At 45.0% G+C, this 27,899-nt stretch overlaps 1 protein-coding gene across 1 annotated transcript in view; it reads left to right on the top strand.

The window, feature by feature from the left end:
* ESYT1 (extended synaptotagmin 1) overlaps positions 1-27,899 on the top strand; it is a 433,655-nt gene that overhangs the window by 146,288 nt on the left and 259,468 nt on the right. Inside the window, exons 2-6 of the mRNA XM_078686263.1 lie at positions 15,833-15,874; positions 17,023-17,157; positions 23,658-23,734; positions 24,717-24,789; positions 25,386-25,475. Coding sequence (XP_078542389.1) covers positions 15,833-15,874; positions 17,023-17,157; positions 23,658-23,734; positions 24,717-24,789; positions 25,386-25,475 — 417 coding nt within the window. The remainder of the gene's footprint in view (positions 1-15,832; positions 15,875-17,022; positions 17,158-23,657; positions 23,735-24,716; positions 24,790-25,385; positions 25,476-27,899) is intronic.

The raw sequence follows: 27,899 nt of genomic DNA, 5'->3' as shown, positions 1-27,899 counted from the left end.
TTATGGAAAATGCATTTGTTTACTTAATAAATGCACATGAGTACATATTTTAATGGATTTCTTTTTATTAGTGGATATTTTCGAATAGGTTCTCAAGCCTTCCTTTTAAAATACCGCACTTTGACACTGAAGTGGGCAATAGAATTATTCATTTATATGTGTTTCTTAGATGTGACAATATCTCCAGGACGATTGATAAATACTGTTATTGGAAGGATGAATTGACTGGATTTGTTAGCCCAAGATGTATTTGTTCTATTTTAAATTGTTTTTACATAGTTGTGTAATTGGTTCGGTTTTATTGACATATTTATCTTAATAATCATATATTTTATTTACATTGCTAAAGAAAAAAGACCTTCCTTTGTAATAATTGTTTGTCGCATCCATTGCATGCAGTGGAAGTGCAGTGACATTGGGTACCATTGCCCAGCACAGCACACGTGGGAAGTGCTGTGACCAGAAGAGTTGTTAAGAGCATCACCTGCAGGAATTGATGCTTTCCAATGCTCTTTCTCTGCTCCTTAGCCCACTGTGTTCCATTTGCAGCATATATTGTGATGCCTTGTCGATGGTCCCACCCCTTCAACTCACATCCTTCTTGGACTTAGCTTCTACTCTCCAGAATGTCCTGCTCAGAGTCTAGTCTATTCCTTGCAGCAACGTATCTAGCATCCACTACTGCTGATTGCAGTAATTGCATCATAAGCCCATCGTCCTCCGCACCGGCTCCTCAACACTTTGTCCTCCCCCCACAAGCCTCGGTCCTCCTCTGTGCTGCCACCACATAGTGCCCCAGTTATACTGCCTTTGCTCCCGTATCTCCTCCCACCTGTCGCTCGCTTTTGGTTCTCCCTTTAACCTCCTCCCCAGCCTGTCCTTGCCCCGCCCCTGTGTTCAGACCCAGCACTTCAACTCTTTTTCACACACTGCTCGGAACCTTACACTACTTCAATCCTTCCTGGAACGCTGAGCATCCCTCTAAAGACTGCGCTGCTCCTCTCTGCATCCTGCAGTGCTCACCCGACAGACTTCGCCTCCTCACCACTTTATGCTGCGCGCTGAACACCCCTGCCAACCAGTGCCAGCATTTGCTCCAATAGCACCCCATGCTGAAAGAAATGTGGTGCCCTTGCTACTGCTGATGAATACAGCCATTGGCAAAGCCATTCGGTCTAACCTATTCAAGAGCTTTTGACTTTGCCAATGTGTTTTAGCCGTGTTGTACACTAGGGTGGCTGCTGTTCAGCATGGCTACAATTTATTGGTTTAGAGGAGAGTAGCATGGAGAATTGTGGAGTGGCTTAGAGTGCTCTGGAGATATTAGAGCGGAGTAGAGTGCATGGGCGTCGAGTGGGGGGGCATGTAGTGGAGTGGAGTAGAGTGGTATAGAGTGGAGTGGTGAGGAGCGGAGAAAAGTGGCATGGAGTGGCATAGAGGGAGTAGCGTACAGTGGAGTAAAGTGTTGTAGAGTGGAGGGACGTAGAGTGTTGTGTATTAGCATTGAGGGAATTGTGTAGAGTGTAGTAGAGTGTCGTAGGGAAGAGTGGAGTAGATTGTCGTAGAGTGAAGTGGCATAGGGTGGAGTAGAGTGTCGTAAAGTGGAGTGTCATAGACTGGAGTATCATACAGTAGAGTGGCATAGATTGGAGTATCATAGATAGAACCTATTACTACAGAGGAGATCACAATTGCTCTGAAGAATAGTAAAAGTGGTAAGGCCGCTGGACCAGACGGGGTTCCCATTGATGTTTTTAAGTATAATATTGACTTTTGGTCCCCAATTTTTGTTAACTTTTTTAATGCTATTATTGGAGGGGTGCTACCTGCAACCTGGGTGGAAAGCACAATTGTCTCTATTTTTAAACAAGCATTGAAAATGCAAAAGGTCTCGCCTTTGATTAAGTTAAAGTCATTTGCTTTGCTAATGGTATTGTATAGCAAAGAAATGGCTTTAACTTAATGAAAGGTGAGACCTATTGCATTTTTAATGCTTGTTATACAAGAGCAGGCTTTTATGCAAAACATAATTCAAGCAGTGTGAAACCAAGTGCACACAGCAAACCAGGGAAACACTTGAGAGCCATCAAAGCCCACCAAGGGTGAGACACATCTTATCACACTTGAATTCATCAAATAGCTTTGGTGGAACAGGCATATGCAACAGCAGAACAAGAGATAATGCAACGAAGGACAGAGTTCTGTTCAATGATTTTTTTTATGAAATATATGCTACTTTCCTGAAAATTATGTAAAATTACGCGTTGTGCAAAGTTACTTGTCTGGCTTGTCATGTGAAACATGAATGCAAGTGCAGACCTTAGGTAAAAAAAGGCACACTAGATACTGTCAGGAGTAAAGTCAAGTAGAACATGCCACTCAACTTCAGTTTGACAGTTCCCAAAACTCATGTGCTCAAGAAAGTATCCAACTGGTGACAATTGTACAAATTACATGCGTAATGTTAGAAATTTGTTTTTAAACATTTGTTAATGTGAAATAAGTGATTTTTTCCACGGTTTGCTGTGTGTAATAAAAAATGTTGTCCTCACTGACCTGTTGATCATGGATCAGACTTTCCCTCAGAAAGTTAAAAACCTGATTGGCTGTGTTGGAGCAGTGAAATGATAGGGTAAGCAGCAGTAAGAATATATGTATATGCCTGAATTATAAAGCTTTGACTGAGCTATAAAGAAACAGGGCCCTAATAAAAGTCCAGATTTGTAAAGGAGTTAGGAATAAAGGAAAGATAAGGTCATTGCCACAGATCAACAATTTTGCTCTAAGGGTGCTGCCATAATAGTTAAAACAAACTCCGGAATAGAGTTATGTAAATCTCAAGTAGATGACAGGGGACGATGGGCAATAGCGGAAATTAAATGCCGTACTGCTTCATACACATTGGCTAGTTATTACGGCCTGAATGAAGATGATATTACTCCTCTGACTAATCTTTGCTCTGCCCTGCTAGATTTTGAATTTCCTTTGATAATAGGCGGGGATTTTAATATACTTTTAAATAACAGATTAGACAGATCCTCACCTCGTAGCCAAATTGCAGCACCTCGAGTTAAAGCCTGCCTTCTCGCTATGCTAGACAACTTAAATATATGTGATGTATGGCGAAAGAAAAACGGCGACTTAAGAGATTATTCCTTTTTCAGTAAGAAAAACGGTCACTCTTCTAGGATTGATCATATATTTATGATCATGGAGCTATAGGGCTAAAAATTGGACTACACTTAGGATCCTCTCCTAGAAGGTGAACCTTGAATGGAAGGTTACTTATGCAGCCTGATATCATGGGTAGAATAAAAACGGAGACAGCTAATTTTTTTCAACCAAAACGTAACCTCGGCCTCACAACACGTTGTTTGGGACGCTTTTAATGCCTGGTTGAGAGGTACCTAAGAGGGTGCCCCGCCGGCTTGGTTTAGATCAGAAAAAAGGAAAACTGCCTTGTTAGAAGGACAGCTAGCAACAGCCAAAGCAAATCTAAAGTCCGGACAAATCCAGGAGGAAGAGAAAGAAAGATTAGTGGGGAGAGTTGAAACCTGCAGCTGGAATTCATACTCATGAGGGAAGGGATCATGCTACAGAAATGGGAAATCGGTCAAATGAGAACGTTTGACCAGGGGGAAAATAGCGTGAAACTACTAGCAATAAAGAGCAGAATGGATAGGTCTCACAATTACATCAGAAAGATCAAACTGGAAAGTGGGGACCAGTATGTTGAGGAGAAAGAAGTTATCGAACTAGCTTTTACAAGATTTTTCCAAGACTTGTACCGTGAAAACCTAGTGGTAGAGGAAGCAGTCCTGGATCAGTGGCTTTCAAAAAAACAGCTGCCAAGATTGAGTACTGACAGTGTATTATTTCTCCATCAGGATATATCAGGAAACGAAATCCTGACTGCCATTAACAAAATCAAGATAGGGAAGGCAGCTGGTCTGGACTTGATCCCTAATGAGATCTATGCTCTATTGGCAGAAGAAGTAATCCCCATCTGGATAAATCTATTTAATTAAATATTGAGGGGTATCTCACCACTACTGGATTAATGGAACGAGGCTGCTATTACACTAATCCTAAAGCCTGAGAAAGACCCTACACAATGCCACTCCTATTGCCCAATATCTCTCTTGAACTGCGATTATAAAATCTTTACTGGAATATTAACTGCCCGACTAAACAAAATCGTGTAGCCGTTAATCCATGAAGACCAGAAGGGCTTCCTTCCGGGAAGGCAGATGAAAGATCTAATATACACCTTAATCGGTTCAATAGACTTGTCAACGACCCACAGTACCCCACTATCGATAATCACCTTAGACGCCGCACAGGCTTTTGATCGAGTTAACTGGCAGGCATTATCTGAGCAATACACAGCAAATGTTACAATAGAAGAACAAATCTACCTCAGGGCAGGGACTAACATTTAGTTCCATCAAGCTGGTGTCAAGTTGTTGGTAGGGAGAGGAATGTTGTTGGTAGGTCAAGGCAGAGGGTTAGAGGAAGATGGGATGGAAAGGAAGATGTTTGACGCCATGTTAAAATGGCGCCCGCATGTTAAAAAAAATGATTACAAGCAACTTTAGTGGTATCACTGGACTTGTGTGAGAGGAGCGCTTTTATTTGCAGGACCTTAATGGAGACAGCTCTGTGAACCCCTTTGAAGCGTGGTGCCCTAGCCCATGCCAAAAGTCAGCCCCCTCCTCCCCTTACCCTCCATCGCCTGGATAAGACAGTACGGTTGAACTGGTGCTGCTCCGGATCGCCACCCCTCTAATAATACATGTGCCCGCTCCCTCGCGTTGAACGACTACTACTTACTCCCATGCTGTAGGATCTCACAGTGATGTTGCACTCCCCCCCCCCCCCACACTGCACTAACATACGATGTAGATGCAGAATGAGTAGCAGCAGTGCAGGCTTCATTGAATGGGGGAAATAAGCCGCTTCTACTGCTACACATGTGACTGCTCGTGTTCATTTATCATTCAGTCTCGTGACTGCTCATGTTTATTTATCATTCAGTCTCGTGAGATGTGTGGCCTAACGGCCAGAGCGCTGACTTTTAGAACTGGGGAACTAGGTTTGAGTCCAGAGACGTCTCAACAGCCTGTGATTTTGGGTAAATCACGTAAACTCCTCGTGACTAAAAAAAGCCGACCTTGTGTAATGTAAGCTGGTGCTCATTGAAGTCTCACGTGCCATTAGGCCCAGTTCACGCTATACGAAGACAATAAAAACTGCAAAAAGCTATCGTAACTGTAAAAAATAAAACCTCAAGGTTATTGGCATTAAGTAGAGCCTGATTTTACTGTCCGTAGATATTGCAGTTACACAAACCGAGGCGAAGCTGAGCTGTGCAGGCAGACGCTGGCATTGAACGGTCTTCAGAAGGGGCGCAAGTGCGCCTTTGATAACGTTCCAGATCTTTCTATGTTCAGGGCCTTGCATCAAAGCGCCGGAGTGTGTGCTCAGCTATAACCTCCCCGTACTCGTTAAAGATAACTTTCACCGTGTCAAATAGTCCTATTTTTCAATATTTACTGTGCAAATATTTGCATGCCCTGCCTGTGTACCTCTTGTTCCAGAAGCCGTGTTTGCTCCTCCGTTGTTGCATTTCTGCGAGTTTAATATTATTTTAGTAGGTTGCTATAAACCAGCGATGTTGAATGCCACCGTGGGCTGGCCTCACGGCCGGTCTTCCGAAAAGTAAGTTACCCCTTACCTCTAGACCTACCCTTGAGAAGGTGAGCGGTAAGTAGCCATATCAAAGGCTACCAACAGCTCAAGTAAGATGAAGGTTTCTTGCTGACCAACATCATTTATGTTGGGCACACTACCCACTTGGGTCACTCGGCAGTGCACTGATCTTAAAAACTGCCTGGCCTACTAGAGTGTTTGTCTGCTTTTTCTTGAAACTTGTGAGTGAGGGACAGAGCCTAGTTTCCAGTGTTAACACATTCCAGATTGAGGGGGCCTTTAGATTGGAGTGACCAGCTCGGGTGTTGAGATGGAACTTGTGAACCTTTAGCAAGGCTTTCTTTTTGCCCCAAAAATTCAGGCAGGGCATGCAGTGGTTTTTCATTTTTTATTTGATATTAAAAAGTAATGCAGACAGTCATTTATTGAATACGATCTACCATCAGGAGTATTTGGTCCATTTACAAAGTCCATTTATAGCCATAACAACTGAGTTCTGAGCACATTGACGTCGGTAGAGAAATCTCTTTGCAGTAGAGAAGTAAAGAGCACTGCAGTTATCCACGCTGGAAAGGATTGTCGCAACTACCACAGAAGTCCATATTTTCGAATAACAAGATGGAGTTTGCTAAGTTACTGAAAGCAATTCTTACATTTTGCATTAATCTGTGACATTAAAGAAGCCTCGGTGCTAGGCACAGCTCCAACTCTCTACGTAGCAAATGGCAGACCTGGGAGTAGCTGTTGTGGGCCACCTGTTGGTACCAAAGATGATAACCTCAGTTTTGGAACTATTCAGCTGGAGGAAATATGGTGTTAGAACTTGTTGCTGCCACCATTCTTATGCTAGTTACAGCATGTTGATAGGAGCATACCCACAATGTCATTCAAGTCTGTGTCCGTCCATGAGCAGCTGAAAAGTCAATTAATTTGAAGACAGCCAGATCTATATGATCCTGGAGCTTAACCTAAACATTGGTGTCCTTTCCCCTGACCACATTGGTTTTGTTGAAGATTGCTTGAAAAGTCGTGTGGTGGTGGAGTTAAAATTTCACAGCAGGTTTCAATCTAGATTATTGTATGTCCTCAGAAAGGGGCTGATCGATTACTATGCTCATTTCTAGTGCAAATGTTTTTGCTAAGCACTTGAGCACCAGAGCAGGAAATAACGTGAGTGCATAAGATGACACTTTATTTCTACATCCAGGAGGTGATCTGCTCCACAATAATAGGTCAAGACTCGACTGATGCATCAACCTTCACACCGATTGCTATTGGATATTTTCTAGGCAAATCTGGTGAAAGAACTGCCTTCAGCTGTCTGATATATGCTGTACACTAATTAAAGTGGTTTCCCTGCACCAGTCCAGACAACTTTTATGGTGATTTAAGAGGTCAAAAATAACCTTGGAAAGCTCTCTGGTACGACTCAGTATCTTCTACATGAACATAATCACAAAGCACACAATACTGTAGCATAGAAACAATAGTAAATAGCACTAATACACAGTGGGCTCCAGGGGAGACCAGACCATATACAAAAAATAGTGGTATAAGAACCACAACTTGAATCAAGACAGTGCCTAGAGGATGTAGAATCGCTGGGACCCCAAGGAACCACACAAGGTGAGCAAGTAGGGACTCCAAGGAGGACGGGTGCAGTGTGGGAACACGACCGCGTGCTCCGTACAATTCTATGGGGGAGTCGCGGTTGAAGTTTTAAAGTTTAAGGACCCTTGCCAGTGGACTTTGAAGAAACCCTGTGAAACTTAGGATGTTGGAGAGCCTCCCCCACCTGTGGATACCATAGTACCAGAGTTACCTAACACAGGGGAGCCGGGTGCATAGGTCTGAAGTGGCATTGGAAACCGTCGTCGAACCCAATGGAGGACTTCGAAGAAGAGCCACTGCTGGTAGATTCTTGTTGAAGGGTACCTGAAATCAGAGGGGACAGAGTCTGGGTCACTCAGGAGTGACCAGGGGCTCGGTAGACAAATGCTCAACGATGTCTGGTGCTTCAGGTGTGTTGAGGGGGTTCTTGACTCTGCAGCCACAGGTTCCAGGAGATGTCTAGGACGACCAGGAGCCAGATACAAGCTGTCCCACGAAGGATGTCGAGTGCTGAGAGGGTAGGTGTCCGGCGGGAGCACTAACAAGCCTTGGCAACTGTAACCCATGCAGAAGGTCAAGAAGGGTTACGGTTCGGACCAGCAAGGTCCAGGAGACTCACTAAACACAGGGGAGTCAGGGCAAGCCTGGAGCAACCAGGGGAGCCCAAGAAAAGCAGAGTTAACCCGCAAGTGGACCCACAGGCAGAGGCACAGGAGTCGCGAGAGGACCTCAAGCGATTTCACAAAACAGCAGCCCACGGACAGGGATGTGGAATTCCTATAGCAAGACACCCAGGACATATTGTTTGGTGTCAAGGGCAACAAGTTTTCTTGTGTATTTTGTCCCTAGGGCAAGTAGGCCCAACCCCCTACAGCAAAAACCCTTTGGCTGCCAGTTTACAGTACCACATTATGGATCAGGGAAGGGCATTGTCTGCAGTTAAAGTAATATTTGTGACCATTTGTTAGTGCCCTTCAAACTCGTAATTATGGTTTGTTAATTGAAAGCCTTTTTTATTAGGGTGAGCACTCTAAGTAAATGTTATAAGCTCTGACTGCACTACTGACAGTGGTTCTAGTATAAAAATGTGTACACACAATTTCAAAGTTTAGCAATATGAGGCTAAGTATAATGCTCCCAGAATGCTCTCTGAATTGATGCAAATATTTGCGGAAGATTGAAACCAATATTAATGATTCTTTGCTTTCAAAATAAAATGTTTATAAAAAATGAAAGCAGTATTTTTTTTTTTAGCTAAATGACTGTAAACATTACGGTACCATTTCTTTGCAACATCATTAGTTACATATGTTGATGCATGCTATTATTTCCCAAAAATATTCATAATGGAAAATCAGTGTAGCTAGTTTCAATAAGGTTATGGGAAACACAAATAAACAAGCATTGGCAAAGCCAGTAGGTCTGAAATTGGTGGTCACCTTTTTAGTTTTGTCAACGTGTGAATTGCTTTGCCATGATTTTGCAAAACCTAATTAGTGTGGGAGCTGCCGGACCCTCACCATTATAACAAACATTGGCAAAAGCAAAAATAGTTTTTGGTCTCAAAAAGCACCCACTGCCACAGTAGTTGCTGGCACTGAACAAAACTACTTTGTGTGTCGATATGCTCCTTGTGAAAGAGCAGAATGATATCACTCACAGTGAAGCCAGCCGTATACAGAACGATAGACAGAATTTTAATGAACACAATAGGTCACGGTCACCGCCAGACCAAATTAGGGGCCCAAATATTAAAGAAAGTCTCAAAAGTGCACCCATGGTGTATTTTCTTGCATTAAGTGCAGCTATAAAACTTATGTGAATTCCCAAGAATTTACAGAAATAGGACAAGAAATAGTACTCCTAGAAAATGTTTGTGAACTGCATTTTAGCATGAGCAAATATGAATGTGTAGATTTGCTTATTCGAAAATCTGAGTGTTTTCAAGTTCACTTTCCCTCCTACCACTTTTTTCCCCAACTCTGGAAGAAGGTTTACGTCTGCCATTGTCGGGAGTAAATTGCCAACATTTCTCAGTATGGGAAAAGATTTGAGAAGAGTTGTTTAAAACCCTTAAAACATGCAAGTTAGTAAGTTTGCACAGACTCAAAAGGGCATTCTAACCCTAGAACTATTGCTTACCACTACCTACAGCCCCAGTAGGTAGGTCTGCAGAAACGTGGCAACATAAAGTGATTGCAAGTATTCAAACACTACTATGGTATGAGCCCTGGCATAATCAGAGAGGCTATATCAGAGCTGTTACATAATGAGATTGCTGCCACAATTTGTCGCCGCACTACTTGGCACCAAAGGGACAAGTTGATTTTGTTACAGGACAAGTATATTGATGAAGCAACCTGCCCCATGGACAAGTAGATATTTTATTAAATTCCTCACCACTGCACGGAGCACTCGGTGCGAGGAGGCCGGAGTTCTTTGTAGGAAATGATGCCAGAGGTTGGGGCTACCTGGAGCCCAGTGCACTTGTTCGGGAAACGGCAACATGCATATGCACTTGCAAATGAACGCGGTGCACAGGGGTACGGGTATTGCAGCCCCCATGAGGGATTCTGGCCTCAAACTTGGTGAGAGGGCAGCTTGGACCTAGAAGGACATAGAAACCCACTGCCTGTGTTGCTGAAGCCTTTGGAGTCCGTAGGAGCTCAGGAGATGCAGACCGGTCAATCGAGATGTTGTGACTGCGGTTGCAGGGGAGTAACTCCTTAACTCAAAGGGAGATGTCTTTGGTTGTCCTTGATAATCCACAGGTCCTACACGGAGCCTGTATGGTGCACGGCCACAGGCAATGCTTCAGACTGAGAGGGACACAAAGTTGGGCCGGAACGAAGTCCAGCGAAGTTCAGAGTGTCCAGACGGTCGAAGTTCAGTGATTTCTGGTTCAGAATCTTGCCCATGTCGAATCTAGGGTCCTACAGCCAAGTAAGCCCTTTTGTACCCACAGGAGAGGGTTGGACAGATTCAGGGAACCCTCCCAGGGGAGGGTCTGGACAGTAGGGGGATACTCCCATGTCCTTTGTCCAGTTTCGCACCAGAGCAGGAGCCAATTGCTTCCAGGACTGGTTTGAACTGGACTATGCACAGGGACACCAAATGTGCCCCTCATGTAGACTTTTGGTCGCTGGCAAGCGCACCTACCCAGCCCTAATACACTAAATCCTGTCTGGGAGGTGGTCACACCTCCCTGTGACAGGATGCCTATTGTTCCTCCTTCCTCTGCTCGAGCTTGGCTCAGCAGCAGGAGGGCAGACATGTGTCTCTGGTGGGCAGAAACCATTTTGTGCTTCCCGGGAGTAGAATCTCGCTTCTGAGGAGTGGAATCATATCTCCCACACCGGTTACCAGTGTGGGGGTATGATTCCACAATGTTTGACACCAAAAATGATAGGGTTACTTTTTGCCGTTTAGAGTTGGTCAGTACGCAGTCGCATAATGCCACTCTATATGTCGTAAATGGCTGATACACTGACAACCATAGAGAATGGACTCTGTAGGCTGCAGGGGTGTTCTGCAGTGGCACCCTCTTACTTAGAACCTAGAACGCTGCCCTCAGGATAGTACAACTATATCTAAAGTAAGTGGTGAATGCACCAACTTACACAGGCTGCAATGGCAAGCCTGTAGTTCCATTTGGCATGGCCTCTAATGGGTGGCATAATACATGCTTCAGCCCGAGGGAGGCCTCTGGGGTACCTATGCCCTGGGTACATGGGTACCATATACTAGGGACTGACAAGGGTACCCCAGTAGCCACTTTGGAGTGTTCCTAAGTACTTAACATAACAGTTTAGGGAGAAAGCAGATAGGCTGGGGTCCTGATTAGCAGGATCCCAGTCAGACTTGTCAAAAACAGCATCACATGAAGCAAAAAGTGGGGGTAACCCCTAAGAAGCAGACCTACGTTCCTACACTCTACTCCTACCACTACGACACTGTCAAACAAATCCTTCTTAAACTTGAAAAATATGTCAACTTTGATGACTATACTCTTGACTGTTACCTAGTAACAGTTGGAAACTTACACCTTAAGATTGCTGGGTACCCATATCTATCTTCTTCTAAAAGAGACATTCTAATTTGTGGAAAATGGACTACTACTCAGCTAAGTACTATTAGGCTAAGTAATTTTAATCTTTCACCTTAGCAGTTTGTAAGGCCCGAAATCTCAGGGTTATTATGGACACAAAGCTCTCACTAGCCCCACTGGCTAACCATGTAATCTAGTCCTCCTTCCACACATTCAGATTTAGTAGGAGCCTTTATCGTTTTCTGGCATTTCCACAGCATGCTCAGACTAAATCATGCTTGTTCTCTCCACTTTGGATCATGCTAATGGGGGCACCTGCATTTCCTCTTAAGCCACCTACAACAAAACCAAACAGAACCGCAAGACTGCTTCTGCACCTGTGATTATGGGGCCACGTTTTACAGCGATTTTACGACCTACACCTGCTGCTGGTGGCCAGATGGATCCCATGTACATTCTCTGGATGACCCATAAGGCTGTTCATGTTTACAAACTGCAACCCTACCGGCATCCCTTTGGTACGGAAAGAACCAAATGGGTGGGGCGGGTTTCTCAGTGGAAACTGGTAAGCTTTGGAACTCCCTTCAACTCTCATAAGAACCTTGTTGATTGCACCCCACATGAAAAATGATTCCAGCACCATTAGTTGCCGTTGTTTCCAGTCCAGATTTAATGTTTCCCTCCAACGTTTTGGAGGGAACCAGTCATTTAAAAGTGCACCTGGCTATAGGTGTTTTGTAGTCCTGTAGAAACCAGCTCAGCTACCAAATGTGCTCATTATACAGATTTTCTTCGGGCTGTCAGGCATCCCCTAGTGTTCGAAGCATTTTCTGGGTTAGAACCTGACAGCACTTTGAACTATGAAGGGCTGTTTTGGGGACATCATTCTTTAGCTGCCCAGGACACGCTATGGGGAATGGGCACATTGCTCATATACGTTGCCTGTGGACATGCTTCTGTGTTGAGGTGTAGTCCCTCAGGTCACAAGCTGACCTGCTTGTTGGTCCTGGACAAGTGATTCTGGCTGAATTGCAGTTTATTGTATTTCAAACCAGACACACTTGGCTTAACAATGATTGGTCAGAATAAGAAAATTAGGAGCAGGGAGACACATGACTGCTGAGCAAGGGTCTTTTGACTACTCTGCACTCATCTTTGCCTCTCCTGTTCTGGTAGGAGAACTAAAACCTTTTTGCTGTCAACAAATCCAACAGGCCCTGCTGTGTCTCATAGTATATACCTTTGTGAAGGAAGCGTCCATATTTACGGCATACACTTCGTAGTAATATCCCGCTCTCTGCACCCCCAGCTGTCACAACTTCCAGTTTTGCTGACACTTCTGGGTTACTTATCAGATATGGGGTGCTTATCTCTTGTTTTACCAGATTGTTTCCACAGTAACACTGTCACCATCCATGATAAGGCACTGCACAGACAGTTAGCATCTGGGGAGGAGCTATTGTGGTTTCCTGAAATGACGGTGGTGGGACGTGGGGTAATGTAATGGCTCATTGCCTCACAGCTTCCTTTCACTAGCTTGTAGACCTACAGATGGCTTACTAACTAGAACTCAGATTCGGGATGGTGGTGGGCTGGACACTCATTTAGAACACAAGTTATCTTTACTGTCGCAAGCAATGCAGGGCCTCAGACCCTTAAGTATTCATATATAAGCTGATCAAGAAAATAAAAGTATAAAATGGCTTAACTACTGCAAAGATTCAGATGGTTATAGATGGATCAAACACTTGTACTGGTGGACATATACAAGGTCGACATGGGTGTTGTAAAATTTGCCATGCCAACGTCACTACTGATGTTTTGTAGTAAATAAACAAAACATAACTCCAGGCGTGGCCCATTGTTTCAGAATTTGAACTGCCATAGAAGTTGATTGAGGGCCGATGTGAAGCTTAAAGCCCTTTCAGGGCTCTGGGAGGTGGGATTAATTCGCTCAAATGTCCCTCTCTGTCACGCGGTGTGCACGGATTCCAGGAAAGGCTAGTAGACTTCATGTGTATTAGTAGGAGGAGTGTGTGGGTGACCTGCTGTCCATCCTGCTGGCTCTCCTAAGATGGTGCAATGTTTCTGGACGCCGCTTAGAAGCAGCCACATATCCAGTTTCCGCTCTTAGTGTATTGGAAATCTCGGTCAGGACGTCAGGTCAGAGCTCAGATGGTCTCCCTGGACTTGGGTTCTATGCGCCGGCCCACTGTGTGATCACCCAGGAGAGCTCCTCTGCTTTGCTAGGGTGAAACGCTCTGAGTGGGGGTTCCATGGCTGGGCTTCAGGCTGGGCCAAGAGTCTGAGCCCCGTCCTGCGGAGTCCCTTCGCACCCCTCCAATTTAAGCAGAAATGCTTTCCAGAAGGTACAGTGCGACCATATAGCTATCCTTTAACCTGGCCATCTGGTGGCACTCCCAATAGAAGTGAATGGTGTGGCCAGATGGCTGGGCTTCCCCCAGAAGTCTCAATGAGGGCTTATTTGAAGCTCCAAGGAAGCCAGGGTTCTGGACGTGGGATCGAATACATTTGCTCAAATGTCCCGCTCTACTGCCCAGTGTGTATAGATTACAAGAAAGCTTAGTGGCTTTCCTCCATTTCACTGAGGACAAGGTGCTGGGGAACTGTCAGTTGTCTGGTCATTCTCGATGGGCGCTGCAAGCGCCCCGGGTGGCTCTTCCTAGGCCCTCAGGGGTCTGGGCCACTAGTGGCCTTCCTACCCTGCATGGTGTGCTTGTCTGGAAGCCAGGTTTCCCAGAGATCAGGCAGGGTTTCTGTAGAGAATCACCTTGGGCAGGTTGGCCTGCTTGGGGTACCTGGAAGTCCCAAAAGGGCTTATTTGACTCTTCAGTCCCAGCCAGAGCTCCAGGATGTCAGATAAATTCGCTCAAATGTCCACTCTCTGTTACCCTCAGTGCTGATATTACAAGAAAAGCAAGTGGCATCCTCCATGTTAGAATGGACAAGGTGTTTGGAACCTGTTGGTCACCTGTTTGTTCTCCATGGGAGCTGCGAAGGACCTGTCCCAGCCTGCCCTGGGCTCATGCCCAGTCCGAGGAGCCTGTCCAGAAGCCAACATTTCTGGTGAGCAGATAAGAACCTAAAGTAAGCATCCCAGGCAGGGTGGGCTACTTGGGGACAGTGTAGACAACACTGTACCATGATTGATTGTCTGCACTGTCTGGTAGGCTTCGACCTACAAATGAGCCTGCAGGGAATCCCTTTTGTGTTGAAAGGTCAGGCCCTGGCTGATTACCTCAGAGCAGTGATGGAGCAATGACTAACATTCAGTTCCATCAAGCTTGTGCCAAGTTGTTGGTTGGGAGAGGGAGGTTTTTTTGTATGTCAAGGCAGAGACTTGGTACATTTAGGGATGGACTGCTGTTGTTTTAAGAATAGACTTTCCATGTTGTTTGGGACTGCCCGATTTCAGACTGTGCCTTCCAGGGAAGCCCACCTCTGAATTGGGCCTTCTCCACCTAACAGGGCGAAGACCAAGCTGCCTGGCAGCTTGCCTCCCTAGTGGTTTGACCCGAGTGGATAGATGGCTTGGATCGTGCTAGACCTGGATGCAGTTTAGTGGCCCAGGCTTGGTGTGCCACCCCATTGCCCTTTCTCCACGCAATGCATTTCTCAACAGTGCTGAGCGATTGTCAATGGGGTATCCCCACTGGCTCATGCTGATGGTGAGTCCAGAACCCCTGTGTCTCACTCAGGCTGCACCTTGCTTATGCCTCTACATTCTATTTTCACAGCGCAGACAGGGCCGTTGGTGCCCATGGGATGGTTGTTAATTCAGACCCTTCAGGTAGCAGGGCCTCCCCAGCCAAGCAGCCTCCAGAGGGGTGTGAAGGTTGTTCTGGGATGGGCATACTGCTCCGCTTCCAGCAAGTGCACCTACCTGGTTGATCTGCCAGTAGCATATGCTTGTCTTGAAGATTAATCCATGCATATATAAGTACACACGGTCTGTATATTGAAATCGCAAATTGCTCACTAAATCAGTGACAACATGTAACCCATATGATGTTAATATAATATGTAACAGTATTTATTTGAACTGAATGTTATCATTTTTACACCTATGTTTTGATAAAATAGATATATGTTTTGTACATGTGGCTTTCATAGTTTAAACATTGAATTATGACATTGAAATGGGGGATAAAGTGGAAAGCTTGAGGTAAATAGCCCATATTGTGTATTTGTTATTTCTAAGTGGCATGAGTTAGCAAATCAAAATAGAAGTCCTCTTTCCGTCCTCTCACGTATTGTTTTTTGCGTGGGGTTTTGCAAATGCCTTGCAGCAAGCGAGCCAATGATGTTAGCTAAGCATTAAGTGAGCGGCACGACTGAGAACGAAACCCAATAGGAATCACCTCCATATGTCCACTTGAGGCAATGTAGTTTTTTTGATTATAGTCTCTTGACCATGATTCATTTCTCATCTATCCACAGATCAGTTTCTCTGAAGTGGAAAAGGTGGAGTGGCTAAACAAGGTAAGAATGTAAGACTGCATGTTTCATGTGATTGTATACAAGGAAATGGGTGGGCTACTCGCTAGATTTGGCATTAAGCAAGGCCTGTTGATTTCAGCAACATTATTTGTATAATATACTGACAGGGGCTTTCTGCCAGTCCTTTTCATCCATTGGTCTGTTATTGTATCGTTCACATTTTTCTTCTGCCCGCTACAGCATACAGCATTGGACAGTGGGTTAGCCCACTTGAGCAAATGGCAAACTTCGCTGTGGGTGACAGTATTTTGCCCTTTTGCAAGGATCATATCCGCACACAAATTCGTTCTCTTATGTGCCAGGGACGTTTATGGCAATGTGTGTATTTTTAGATAACAAAATATATTGCTTTTAACCAGTGTGGTTTATTTTGAAAGTTTGACGGCCTGGCTGCTTCCCCAACAAAAAAGTTTTGCAAAACTCATGACAAAACAAGTACAGACAAAGCCAAAACGCTTGGGGGGAGGGGGTTATTAGACCTCCTGACTTTGCTAATGCTGGTTGAAGTTTGCAAGCATTCCAGTTAGCATCTGGAGTAAACTTGGAACCTTGGATATGCAAAGGTGAGGAAACAGTTTAATTTCAAAGAAAAATCACTCTCATTTCGTTGAAGTGAATTTTAAAATGTATTGTTTCCAAATGTTTCGTCACAACCACAGACCAGAACGTCAAAGAGTATCACGAAAATACAGCTGCGGGTGATACCTTCTGCTTTTAAAAACATAATCAGATGTAAAAAGAAAACAGGTTTTGAACGCCATTCTTTTTACACTTGAGATTACGACATAGTGCTGACTTTTATGTTGTAGAGTTTATTTCAATATATCACCATGGTTTTCATTTTCTTAAATATTGTGGTTTGTAGGTTGCTAGACCTTCTGGAACGAGTTTAAAGGTTTGGCTACTTGGCAGTAGAGGAGCTAGTGCTAGCATGGCCTGTGTGGGACAACTGTGGGTGGAATCAAATTCGAATGAAAATTATGGACAGTAGCAGTCGTAGATTTGGTGATTGGAAGACACAACCCCAGACAAGACTGAGGCGACTGATTTAGCATGCATGTTTATGATGGATTTTTGGATTATGCTTGGCTTTTAACCTCTGATCCTTCTCTGTCCCTCTGTTCTTCCAGGTCCTGTTGCAGCTATGGCCGTGGTTCAGCCAGTACATGGATAAGCTCATGAGGGGAACCATTGCAGAATCGGTCCGCGCTTCCAACAACCATTTACAGACCTTTAACTTTACCAAAGTCAACTTCGGGACCAAGGTAAATAATTCTACTGATACATTTTCAGCCCTCCCTCTAAGAGGGAATTTGAGCTTTGCTCTTGTTCTCCCTGGAGACTTGCAGAACTCTCTGGTAGCATAGTTCTCTCTCTGTAACCTTTTCTCCCCACATTATTCTCAACCATCTTTCCCTAAGGTATTGATAATCACTCCTTTATCAAAGAGTATTCACAGACATGTCTATTGATGATAATCCTCCTTTCTCCCCAGAGTTCTTACAACCTTTCCCTGGGCATTTCTAGTCCCCACTCTCTGTCTCTTCCTCTCTCATATTGGTTTCTAACCCTTCCTCCTGAGGTTTTTAGTTGTTCTTTAATCACTCTTGCTCTTTTAGGTTTTATCTCCTGTACTCCTGCAACATCCAGTTCTCTTTCTCTACCAGAGTGCTCACTCAATAGCCTTCACCCCGTGGGGCACTGGTAGCCATTCTATCTTTTTGGCAGAGCATTTACACACCTTTTCCGTCAGAGGACAGAGGTGTACAGAAAGTGATGGGGCACCTGACAAACTATCCAGAGCGTATTTACTCTACATCTAGCTCATTGACGAAAGGTACTTCTCTGGGCTGGCCATGCCTTGAAAGAACGTCTACCCTTTTTACAAGTAATACGTGGGTTACTATGCTAAATCTCAACACCACGCTAACAGCATAGGTCATTTGCTATGACTAAAAAAGAGACTTGGGTACATGTTTCATGACTTTTCTGTGAACCTTTTGGTTTGTCTTTAAATAATCATGTTATCAGACAGATGTCAGTTAAATGAACCCCTGAGTTGACACTTAACAAGGAAGGCACTGTTAACGTTTTCAGTAAAAGTCCTTTAGTCTTCCCAGCAAACATCTACACCAGACTTATATTGTTTAATTCTGCAGGACTCTGGGTGACATGACTAGCTAAGCAGAAGGTAGATTTTGCATTGCAGGGAGTATTTACTGGATCATTTATGTATATATGTATGGGGTATTTATATAGCACACATCTAGCCAAAAGGTAGCAGAGCGTTGTAGAATGTAAAGGCAAAGACACGGTCAATGTTGGATAGGAGAGGTATCTGGTTTGTGGAATGTTACTGCATATTGATGTTGTGTTCTTTAAAGAGTTGAACCTTCAGCGCTTTCCTAAATTGCAGTAGGTTTGGGGTTATCCTAATAGATACAGGGATGTAATTCGAGATCCTAGGTTCACCTTTTGTAGGTTCCGAGCAGGAACTGTATCTTCGTAAACTGTGTTTATGTAATGCATGCACTCTCCAGTGAATCAACACAGTCAAACTGAACATATACTGCTCCCTTGCGTATGCTGTGTACCAAAGCAGCCTCCTCTCATTCTGTATTCTGAAGACATTGGCCTTTCTTAAAGAAGACGCAAGTGACTGAACTACACATGGGTTTAGAGCCCGCCATTATTATCCTCTACTGCCTGACCACTCATCTCCAGCCCAACTTCTGATCACCTTTTGTAACATAGACTTGCATTGTATTGTATCATGTATTTAGTGCTTCATACCCCGGAGGAGGTTGTGAAGAGCTTCGATTTACATCGGGCTGCTGGCAGCCCTTTGGCGTTCATGGTGGAAATGGGTGTTGGTTGTACTTTGAGGAAATAGTACAATTAGAGTAGCTGGGAGAACGGGCGCACACAACCACAGTATGTCACAAGTCAAATACAAATATTCAGTCTTATTTGTTAGTGTCCAATATTATCTGGTGCCCAGGAAGAAAAGCGCCCCCTTTTCCTCCTCAACTGGAAACATTTTAAACATCAGTGAAGGGGTTCTCTGGGCACACACAAATCCAAAAGTTGAGGTCGGGGTTTCAACAGTTCTTTATTGGGTTACCATTATTCTCAATTCGCCCTTTGCCAAAGGGCGAATTTAAGATGGTAGAAACCCGCTAAAGAACTGTTGAAATCACAACCTCAACTTTTGGACTTCTGTGTGCCCGGAGAACCCCTTCAATGGTTGTACTCTGACCTAGATTAGAGGTATTCGGTGAGGTATGTGATTGAGGCCGAGACCTCGCTGCATGCCACTTTGTATGCTTTCTGTACCCTGTAATCTTCTACAACCGGTGACACCATCTCTGAGTGTCACATATGTCAACACCAGTGCCCGTGACCACTGACCACGGGCATTCATCTCATTGGGAACAGACTGATGGTAATGCATTCATCACTTGTTGCCCTGATATGAGCGTAGAGGGCTGACTAGCACTGGCATGATTCATTCAGCCCAGCCCCGGACATTGTTGCCCTTGGGTACTGGTGACCTCTGTCTCTCTTCCTGTTTCTTTCTCGACGCCTAGTTCTTCTTTTCATGTGGATATTTTTACTGTTGCCCACATCTCTTACTGAATCGTTTGTTACTCTAGTAGCTCCTTGTACCCAGAGTATCCACAGCCCATTATCTTTGGTAGCATAGCTAGACCTCCGGTCACCCCCTATGGACACAGAGGCCTTTATTGGTCCTATTGCTAAACACCCTTTCTCCCCTAGAGTGCTCACAGTTCATCTCTTTTCCTGATATACTGCTATCTCTCCACCGCCTCTCCATGACTCACAGCTGTCTCCCTAGAAAACTGGTAGCCCTCTACTTACTCTCTCTCCCTCTCTCTCCCTTTCTCTCTCTCTCTCCTTTCTTCACCTTCTCATCTCTCTTTTTCTGTCTGGTACAACTCTTGTCTCTTTCTCTCTCTCAAAGCCTTCTATCTTTCTCTATCGCTCATATAGCACTCTTTGCTCTCTCTGGACACTCTCTTACCTCTTTACCTCGAGGAGTACTCACTGCCCCTCCCCCTGTTGTACAAAGTGCTAGCAGTGCTCCGCTTTCTCTAGGCTAGCACTAGACTTTCTTTCTCGTACATGGTGTTGCAGTCTTACCTTGTGCCTGATGTACGACCGGCCCTCCTCGTAGAGTACAACCAGGCACCTGCCCACTCGCCCCACAAGTGCTCAAAGCCCCCCTTTCACAAGGCCATTGCTAGTCACACTCTTTCAGCTATTGTGCTCCCCAGAAATGTCTTCAGAGGATATTGTCAGCCGTGTTATCGCACCTAGCATTTCGATTTTATCTCTCCATAGGGCACTGTCAGGGTAGTCTAAGCCATCGCTCACAGAGGTACAGGTTGTATCCCTCTCTTTGGTTGAGTCATAGAAACGTTCTCTACTTGGGATACCACCAACCCGCTCTCTTTCTTACTGGGTACTCAAAGATCCTTTCTCTTAAGGTACTCAATCGCCTTCTCTCTCTCTCTCTCCCTCTTTCTCTCTCTCTCTCTCTCTCTCTCTCTCTCTCATTATCCCTCTCTTACCTTCCATCTCCTTTCCCAGCCTAGGTTCTTTCTCCCCAGATTGCCTTTGTCTCTCTTATTATTGGGGTTGGCATTTTGTTTAGCCCTCTCCCCCAGCACACTTTCAACCGTCTCGCTGAAGTACTGCTGTCCAATCTCTTTTCCTCTTCCAGTACTCACAGTCGCCCTCTTCCTTGTTGTCCATTGTCCAACATTTCTCTCCCAAAGGTTTAACATACCCACTCTGTCTGTTTTGCTGCATGCCCTCACTTTGTTCTCCAAGAATACTTTCAGACTGCCTCTGTTTTCCAGAGTATTCTGAGGCCCTCTCTCAGGTGGATATTGCCAGACTGCCTCTCTCACTGAATCCCTCGTCAATAAGGTCTTCATTTTGAACCAATGAGCTTTGCATAGTTTAGGAGCCAAACGAACTGCACTGCAGCATGGCTGTATCCATTAGTGGCAGTAGATAAGTAACAGCATGGGGTTGGGATGGTGAAGGTGTCTGTTTCATATCTCTTCATTATGTGAATATTCTGAAGATAGCTTTGCTTTAGGTAAGTTTCTCCTTTGGTTTGATGGTGTGATGGCATGGCTGTTTCAAAGTATGGCGTAAGCCATTGTTGCAGTGCCTCCCATCTGGCACAACAGAGGGTGCTGTGATATTTCCCCTTGGAAGCATGGTGCAGAACGAGGAGAGATCACCGCTTTGTAAGAACATGGCAGAGTAGTGTCATATAATTAAGACCTGAGGTGATGGGGGAGGGTCGGGTAATGTCATTCACCCCGGTGGACATGGCAGAACGTGTTGTGGTGTCATGTTCTCAGTAAAATGGAGGCAGGTGTGATATCTTAGCCCAAGCCCTGCAGGGCAGATGGTTTGCAATGGCTTCTGCGTCGTCATAGTAGTATGGCTGCTTATGTTCTGGTTCAGCAGTTACCTGGACTGGCAGTTCGGGCTGGACTGTTCCCATTAGATCAGGGTCAAGACTGATTTGTACATAGCTGGGTCCAAAGTGAGGTCGCATGTTGTGCAAAGTAGCGATGTACTGGGATGTGGCCCTGAGTAATTACCAGTGGCTGAGAATAATTCAAGCATTCCATCCATCACTTTTTTGCATCCTTCAGGGTTAAATGTTATGTCATTGAATTCTGTGGTGATAAGAGGATAGGGTAATGAAACCCACCACAAACTGGCATGGCGGACAATGATATGATGTCGGTGCACTCAGGTGGGCATAATTAAATGCAGTATGATGTCACAGGTCCAGGCGTAATGGAGGTTGGTGTGATGATGTTGCCACAACCGAGGCTGATTTGATATTATTGACCCTGAGCTGACATTCTAGCTGTTAGTGTGCTGTTATTAAATCCTGCAGTGATGACAGCGGGTGGTGCAGTGTCATCCACACGGATGGACATGGTGGATGGTGTGGTGATGCCATTTGTCCTAGGTGGGCTTTGGGGATGGTGGAGTGCTGTCATTCGTCCCGGCCAGAACATTCTATAGTGTGAGGCAATGTCATTACTTTGACTTAGCAGTATAAGGTGACATGATGTCTTTGGGCAAGGCAGAGTCTATTATGATGTGGGCCTTGCAGTTGGTGGTGTGATGTAATTTGTCCTACTTAGTACATTGCAGAGTCTAGCCTAGGATAATGGTCCTTGGTGGGTGGTGTAGTGTGTTGTGCGATATGAATGGCTGAAGAAGGATATGGCGTGCATGATCTCATTGTCTCCAGATGGGCACTGCAGGGTTGATGTGATTGTGCTAAAATCTGGGTCAATCAGAGGATGTTTTAAAAGTTTCCAGTATATTGTGCGCAACATTACTGATATACACAAAAAATGGTGGCACTTTTGGGCATCTAGACATTCTTCGGTCAATCAATCAATGTGGATTCATAAAGCGCGGCTACTCACCCGATGGCATCTTCTGGCGCTTGCAGGTCGAACAGCCAGGTCTTCATGGCCATTTAGTATTCCGGAAGTGAGGTGATGGTCTGGACCTGCATTGGGAGGTTGTTCCAGGTAGAAAGCTTATTTTTCTCATTAATATCCTCTGATTTAGTCAGGATGGTGCAGAGCTCTCTCCCATACTATGTGGTACGCTTTATCATTTGAGTGGTTTTGTCTCTGCAACAGACCTTGTTGCTGACGGGCCCACCATGAGCTCATGTTTAAGCAATTGTGTTGGCCTGACTGTCCTAGTTTAGGTGCGGAAGACATGATAATTGATCAGCGAGTGGGGCCTCACAGTGTCAAAATTGTGTGAATAGGGATAACAATGATTTGATCAGATATCCAATTTATGCAACATTAAAAATATCCTCTGATTTAGTCAGGATGGTGCAGAGCTCTCTCCCATACTATGTGGTACGCTTTATCATTTGAGTGGTTTTGTCTCTGCAACAGACCTTGTTGCTGACGGGCCCACCATGAGCTCATGTTTAAGCAATTGTGTTGGCCTGACTGTCCTAGTTTAGGTGCGGAAGACATGATAATTGATCAGCGAGTGGGGCCTCACAGTGTCAAAATTGTGTGAATAGGGATAACAATGATTTGATCAGATATCCAATTTATGCAACATTAAACACTGAGGACTGGGTTTGTAAGATACCCGCTTCATCGCTAAGAAAAGGTCATAATTTTTATGTCCCTCAAAATGAGGGCCATTGGTGGGGGCGTTGATTGCGACCAACTGGACCCCTCTTTCTATCCCATCAAACTTCTACTTCCTGAGTCAATGCTCTGTTTAGCGAGGGTACAGATAAGTAGAAATGAAAAACCTGTATGACAGGGAAATGCAAGGTTAACTTGGTTGGTTCTCCTTGGCTAAGCTTATTAGTTAATATAATGGCTGGGGGTTAGGCTGGGAGGCCAGACCATCGGTCCCTATTTAGTGTATCATCTGCTATCAATTTACCCATCAAGTTTCTACTGTTATCCGCTACCCCAGTCACAATGATGGTGTGTGTCATTCAGTCCTTTGCAGATGACTGGGGGTGGTGTAACACTTCTAACACATGGGCATGTGGGATGGTGTTATGACGTCAGTGATTCTGTGTGGTTACTGCAAAGGGTGGTGTGATTTCATTGGCCAGAGTTGGGGCGTTCCAGAAGCTGGGGTGACGTCTTGCATCGAGGTGGCCCTTTGATGCCTCTCTCACTCTCTCTCTTTTCCCCCTTAGCCCTTGAAGGTGATTGGTGTGCAATTACACCACAGCGACCATGCGAAGCAGCAGATCATTCTAGACCTCCACATCAGGTACGTAGGCAGACCGCGGGGTGTGATCGCTCTGTGGTGTGTGTGGACTATCTGATCCTACAAGAGTCTCTTCTACCTCAGTCTCCACTGGACACTGTGCTTCTTCACCCTCCATTATCAGCACTCCTTCGCCACCCTCCACGGCCAGCCCTTACACACGACCCTCTGCAGTCAGTGCTTCTACTTTACCCTCTACAGTCAGTCTTCCTACACTGCCCTCTGCTGTTAGTGCTAGTAGACACTCAGAGTCAGCGTTATTGTACCACCTTGATTACTTAGTGCTCCTATACCTCTCTCTGCTGTCACTGCTCCTACACCACCCTCTACAGACAACCCTCCTAAACCACCCTCCACAGTAAGTGCTCCTACTTCATCCGCAGCAGTGAGCAGTCCTGCACCGCCCTCCGCAGCCAGTGTTCCTACTTCACCTTCCAAAGCCATTGTTGCTACACACTCTACGCTATCAGCGCTCTTACACCAGCCACAGCAAAAAGTACTCCTACATCACCTCCCTAAGTCACTCCTTCTGCATTATCCTCCCGAGTCAGCGCTCCCATATCACTCCTCATATTCAGCAGCCCTGCACCATCCACTGCTACCTGCACTCCTACACCGCCCGCCACAATCAGTGCTCCTACACCCTCCTCTGTGTAAGTGCTTTTAAACCATCCTCCGCAGTCAGTGCTCCTATACCACCCTATGCTTGGACCTACCTGCTGCAGTCAGTGCAGCCGCCGCCACTCGCAGGCTGTCCTCTGCAGTCCCTGCTTCTACACCACCTTCCTAATTTTGCAGTAATGCAACCTCCACCGCTTGAAGTGCTCTGTACCATCCTCTTAAGTCGATGATCCTACACAATTCTCTGAAGCCAGTGCTCCTGTTCTATCCACCACAGTGCCCTCTTCTAGTACGCTGTTACCAACTAGTGCTTAGGTTCCACAACAGACTTTTCAGTCAAAATGTTTCCCCTTATTATTTGCAGTTTTGATTCGAATTTGGAAATCAACTGTGAAGTGAAGAAATTCTTTGCCGCATTTGGAGTGAAGGGGCTACAGGTAGGTGGATGAGAGCGCGGATCTGGACATGTGGGTGAGGATCTTGCATTGCAAGGGCAGGGAGTCAAAGGTCCTTATGAGTGACGAAAAATTGTGTGAATGAAGGAGTACGAAACTGATGGGGAGGGGTGCAGAAAGGCGAGAAACCTTGCGGAAGAATGGAAAAAGTGACTAAAACAGATCATTGGTATGCAGTGAGGAAAGATCTTATGAGGTGGTGCACCTCGGAGAACCTTGTGGAGATGAGCCTTAAAGCAGTGGCGTGGTGTGAAGTGTTTGAATGAGCCTTGTACCCATGTGTTTCCGAGCAGAGAATGCCTGCCAGGGAAGGGGCGGGTGAGAGAAGATGCCGACATTGAAAATATCTGTGAAAGAGACTGGTGCCTTTAATAAGTGGAAGCACGTGTGATTGAGGTACCTTTGAGCAGTAGTGGACATGAATGGAAATGTCTGGAGAGGCAGCATCTGCAAGTGGAAATGTGATTGGAGATATCAGTGAGTGGAGTCCTCTGAGCTGAATCATCTGAGTAGACACTTGGGCTATGTAGTGTCTATGTTAGTGTATAACCATGGATCCCTCTCTCTCCTTTCCTCAGCTGCATGGCACCCTGCGTGTGATCCTGGAGCCCCTGATTGGAGACATGCCCCTGGTAGGGGCTTTGACCATGTTCTTCATCCGAAGGCCGGTAAGTGTTATGTTATGTTATGTTACTTTGGTTTATATAGCGCCAGCTCACCAACAGGTCTCAAGGCGCTCCAGACCAAAGAAAAACACACTTTATTCTTACTCACAGAAACTTAAAACAAATTACAGGTTAGCCTGTATGTCCAAAAGCCTCCCTGAACAGGATCGTTTTCAACTGTTTTCTAAAGCAAAGAAGATTAGACTCCTTGCGTAATGAAACTGGTAGCTTGTTCCATAACAGTGGGGTAAGTATGGAAAAGGACCTTCCACCTTTTGTGGCTAAATTAAAGCGGGAGCAAGTCATCAGTAGGGCATCCGATGATCTTAAGGTTCGTTTCGGGTTATAAGGCATTAGACGATCCTTAATATAAACAGGGGCTTGCCCATGAATTGCCTTGTGTGCGATACACAGGCTCTTGAATTCTACCCTCTGCTTCATAGGAAGCCAGTGAAGCTTAGACAGTAAGGGGGATGCATGTGATCTTCTCGGAAGTTTAAAGATTAGACGTGCAGCGTCGTTCAAAACGACCTGCAGTCTGTTGATCAAGTTCTTTGGTAGACCTAAATACAGGACATTGCCATAGTCCAATCTTGATAATATAGTGGCCGAAACCACTGTCCGAAGCATAGATTCGGATAAAAGAGGGACTAATCTACGCAGTTGCCTAATTAGGCCAGTGCAGGTACCCACAACAGCAGAGATCTGGGTAACCATCGACAAATCCTTGTCAATCTTTATACCCAGACTTTTCACATTGGGCTTTGGCGTTTGGGTAGGCCCAAGTTCTTTTGGCCAAAACAGATCTCCCCAAGGTGAAATGCCGGTTGACACCACCAAAACCTCCGTCTTATCAGGATTGATTTTCAGCAGATTGTCACTCATCCAGCTGACTGTATACCTAAGGACCTCCTGTGTATGTAGCTGTGCTACTTTGGAGTTCTCAATACTAAAAAGCAGTTGGGTGTCGTTTGCGTAGTTAAACACCCGACAACCCATCTGTACCAAGGACTCAATAAGGGGTTGCAGGTAGAGATTAAAAAGCAACGGTGATAATGCGGATCCCTGTGGAACCCCACAGTTCATCCTGCCCAACTCAGAAATCTCCTCTCCCAATTGAATCCTCTGCTGCCTCCCTGTCAAAAAGGACTCTAGCCATTTATAGGGAGTTATCTAACTCCCTAAACCCGAACCGGAGGCACCACAGAACCTCACATTCTCTCTAGTTCTCCCTTTTGCATTGGGTAAATATCAGCCCGCAAAGCTATGGTGTATTTGCCTTTGTAGTCGTAACTGCATTTATACAGTGCTTACTATCCCTGACAAGACATTGAAGTGCATCATGATGGGCAGCACGCTGCTCCAGAACCCAAGGTTAGTGGTTGGTCCAGTGTTGTGTTATTAGAATTAGTTGTGGGTGTCAGGCAAACCATTCCGCGCATTCACTCTTTCTTTGTGGCAGATTAAAAGAAGGAGTTAGGCTTTATCGTTAGTGGGTGTTGATGGAGGTATTTGAGTTCATGCAGATGTTTGGTGGAATTAATAGGTGAGCTAGAGGAGATTAGATATAGTTAGGTTAAGCGAGTATGGCTTTCAGAAAACAAGAGATTGCAATCTTTCAAATGAGTTGTATGCAAATACTTTAATAGACATTAAGGTAAACATCCAAGTGACTTGGAGAATTATGTACCCAGAAAGAAAAGGCATGCAGAGGATGCGGATGGCAGAAGAGGTTCTTTTTTAAAAATTTTGATGAAAAAGGAGAGGCGATGAGTGGAGATAATGTAAAGATAGGCTTTTCATGCCAAATTGTATGAATGTTCAGGACACTTTTTGAGACAACATACAGCTTGAGGAAATATGTCTCTAGACAGAAGCAGAATTATTTTCATATGAAGATAATGCTAGATTTGGTACTTTTGCTAGGCATGTGAGTCGGATGAAAAGTCTTTGCAGTGTCAGGCTACCGCTAGATCCTCCTTCAGCAAGGACAGCTGATCAGTTCAGGGATTGGAAACTTCAAATAATGGCTGTGCATAAACCTTGAAAAGAGATTCTTCAAATGCTGGAGCAGATGTCTTCTCAAGTTTGTCTCACAGTATTAATTGTAAACCAAAGTGGGATATAAACGATTGAGAGTGAGGTTAGAATTCCCAAATAGTGGAAGTGTATTACCAGAATTCCTGTGGCTGGGGGATGGAGATCCAGACACTGAAATTCAACTGAGACTTTGTTAGCAAGTGGCTGCAGATTAGACTTCCTGGAGCAATACCTTTTGGGAGATGTTAGGGGTGGCACTGCAGATTCTGTTGTGCAAGGTGAAGTGGGCCCCTTATGTGTGGCCTTTTGCCTTTCTTGATAACACTTTCAATTGGACTGATGTCTACCAATAGAAAACCTCGAACCTCTTTGTGCTCTTTGTGGGTG

The sequence above is a fragment of the Lissotriton helveticus genome, chromosome 1_1 (genome assembly GCF_964261635.1).
Source record: "Lissotriton helveticus chromosome 1_1, aLisHel1.1, whole genome shotgun sequence".
Lineage (NCBI taxonomy): Eukaryota > Metazoa > Chordata > Amphibia > Caudata > Salamandridae > Lissotriton > Lissotriton helveticus.
Note: the sequence above shows the minus strand (reverse complement) of the source record. Positions and strands in the feature narration are given on the sequence as shown.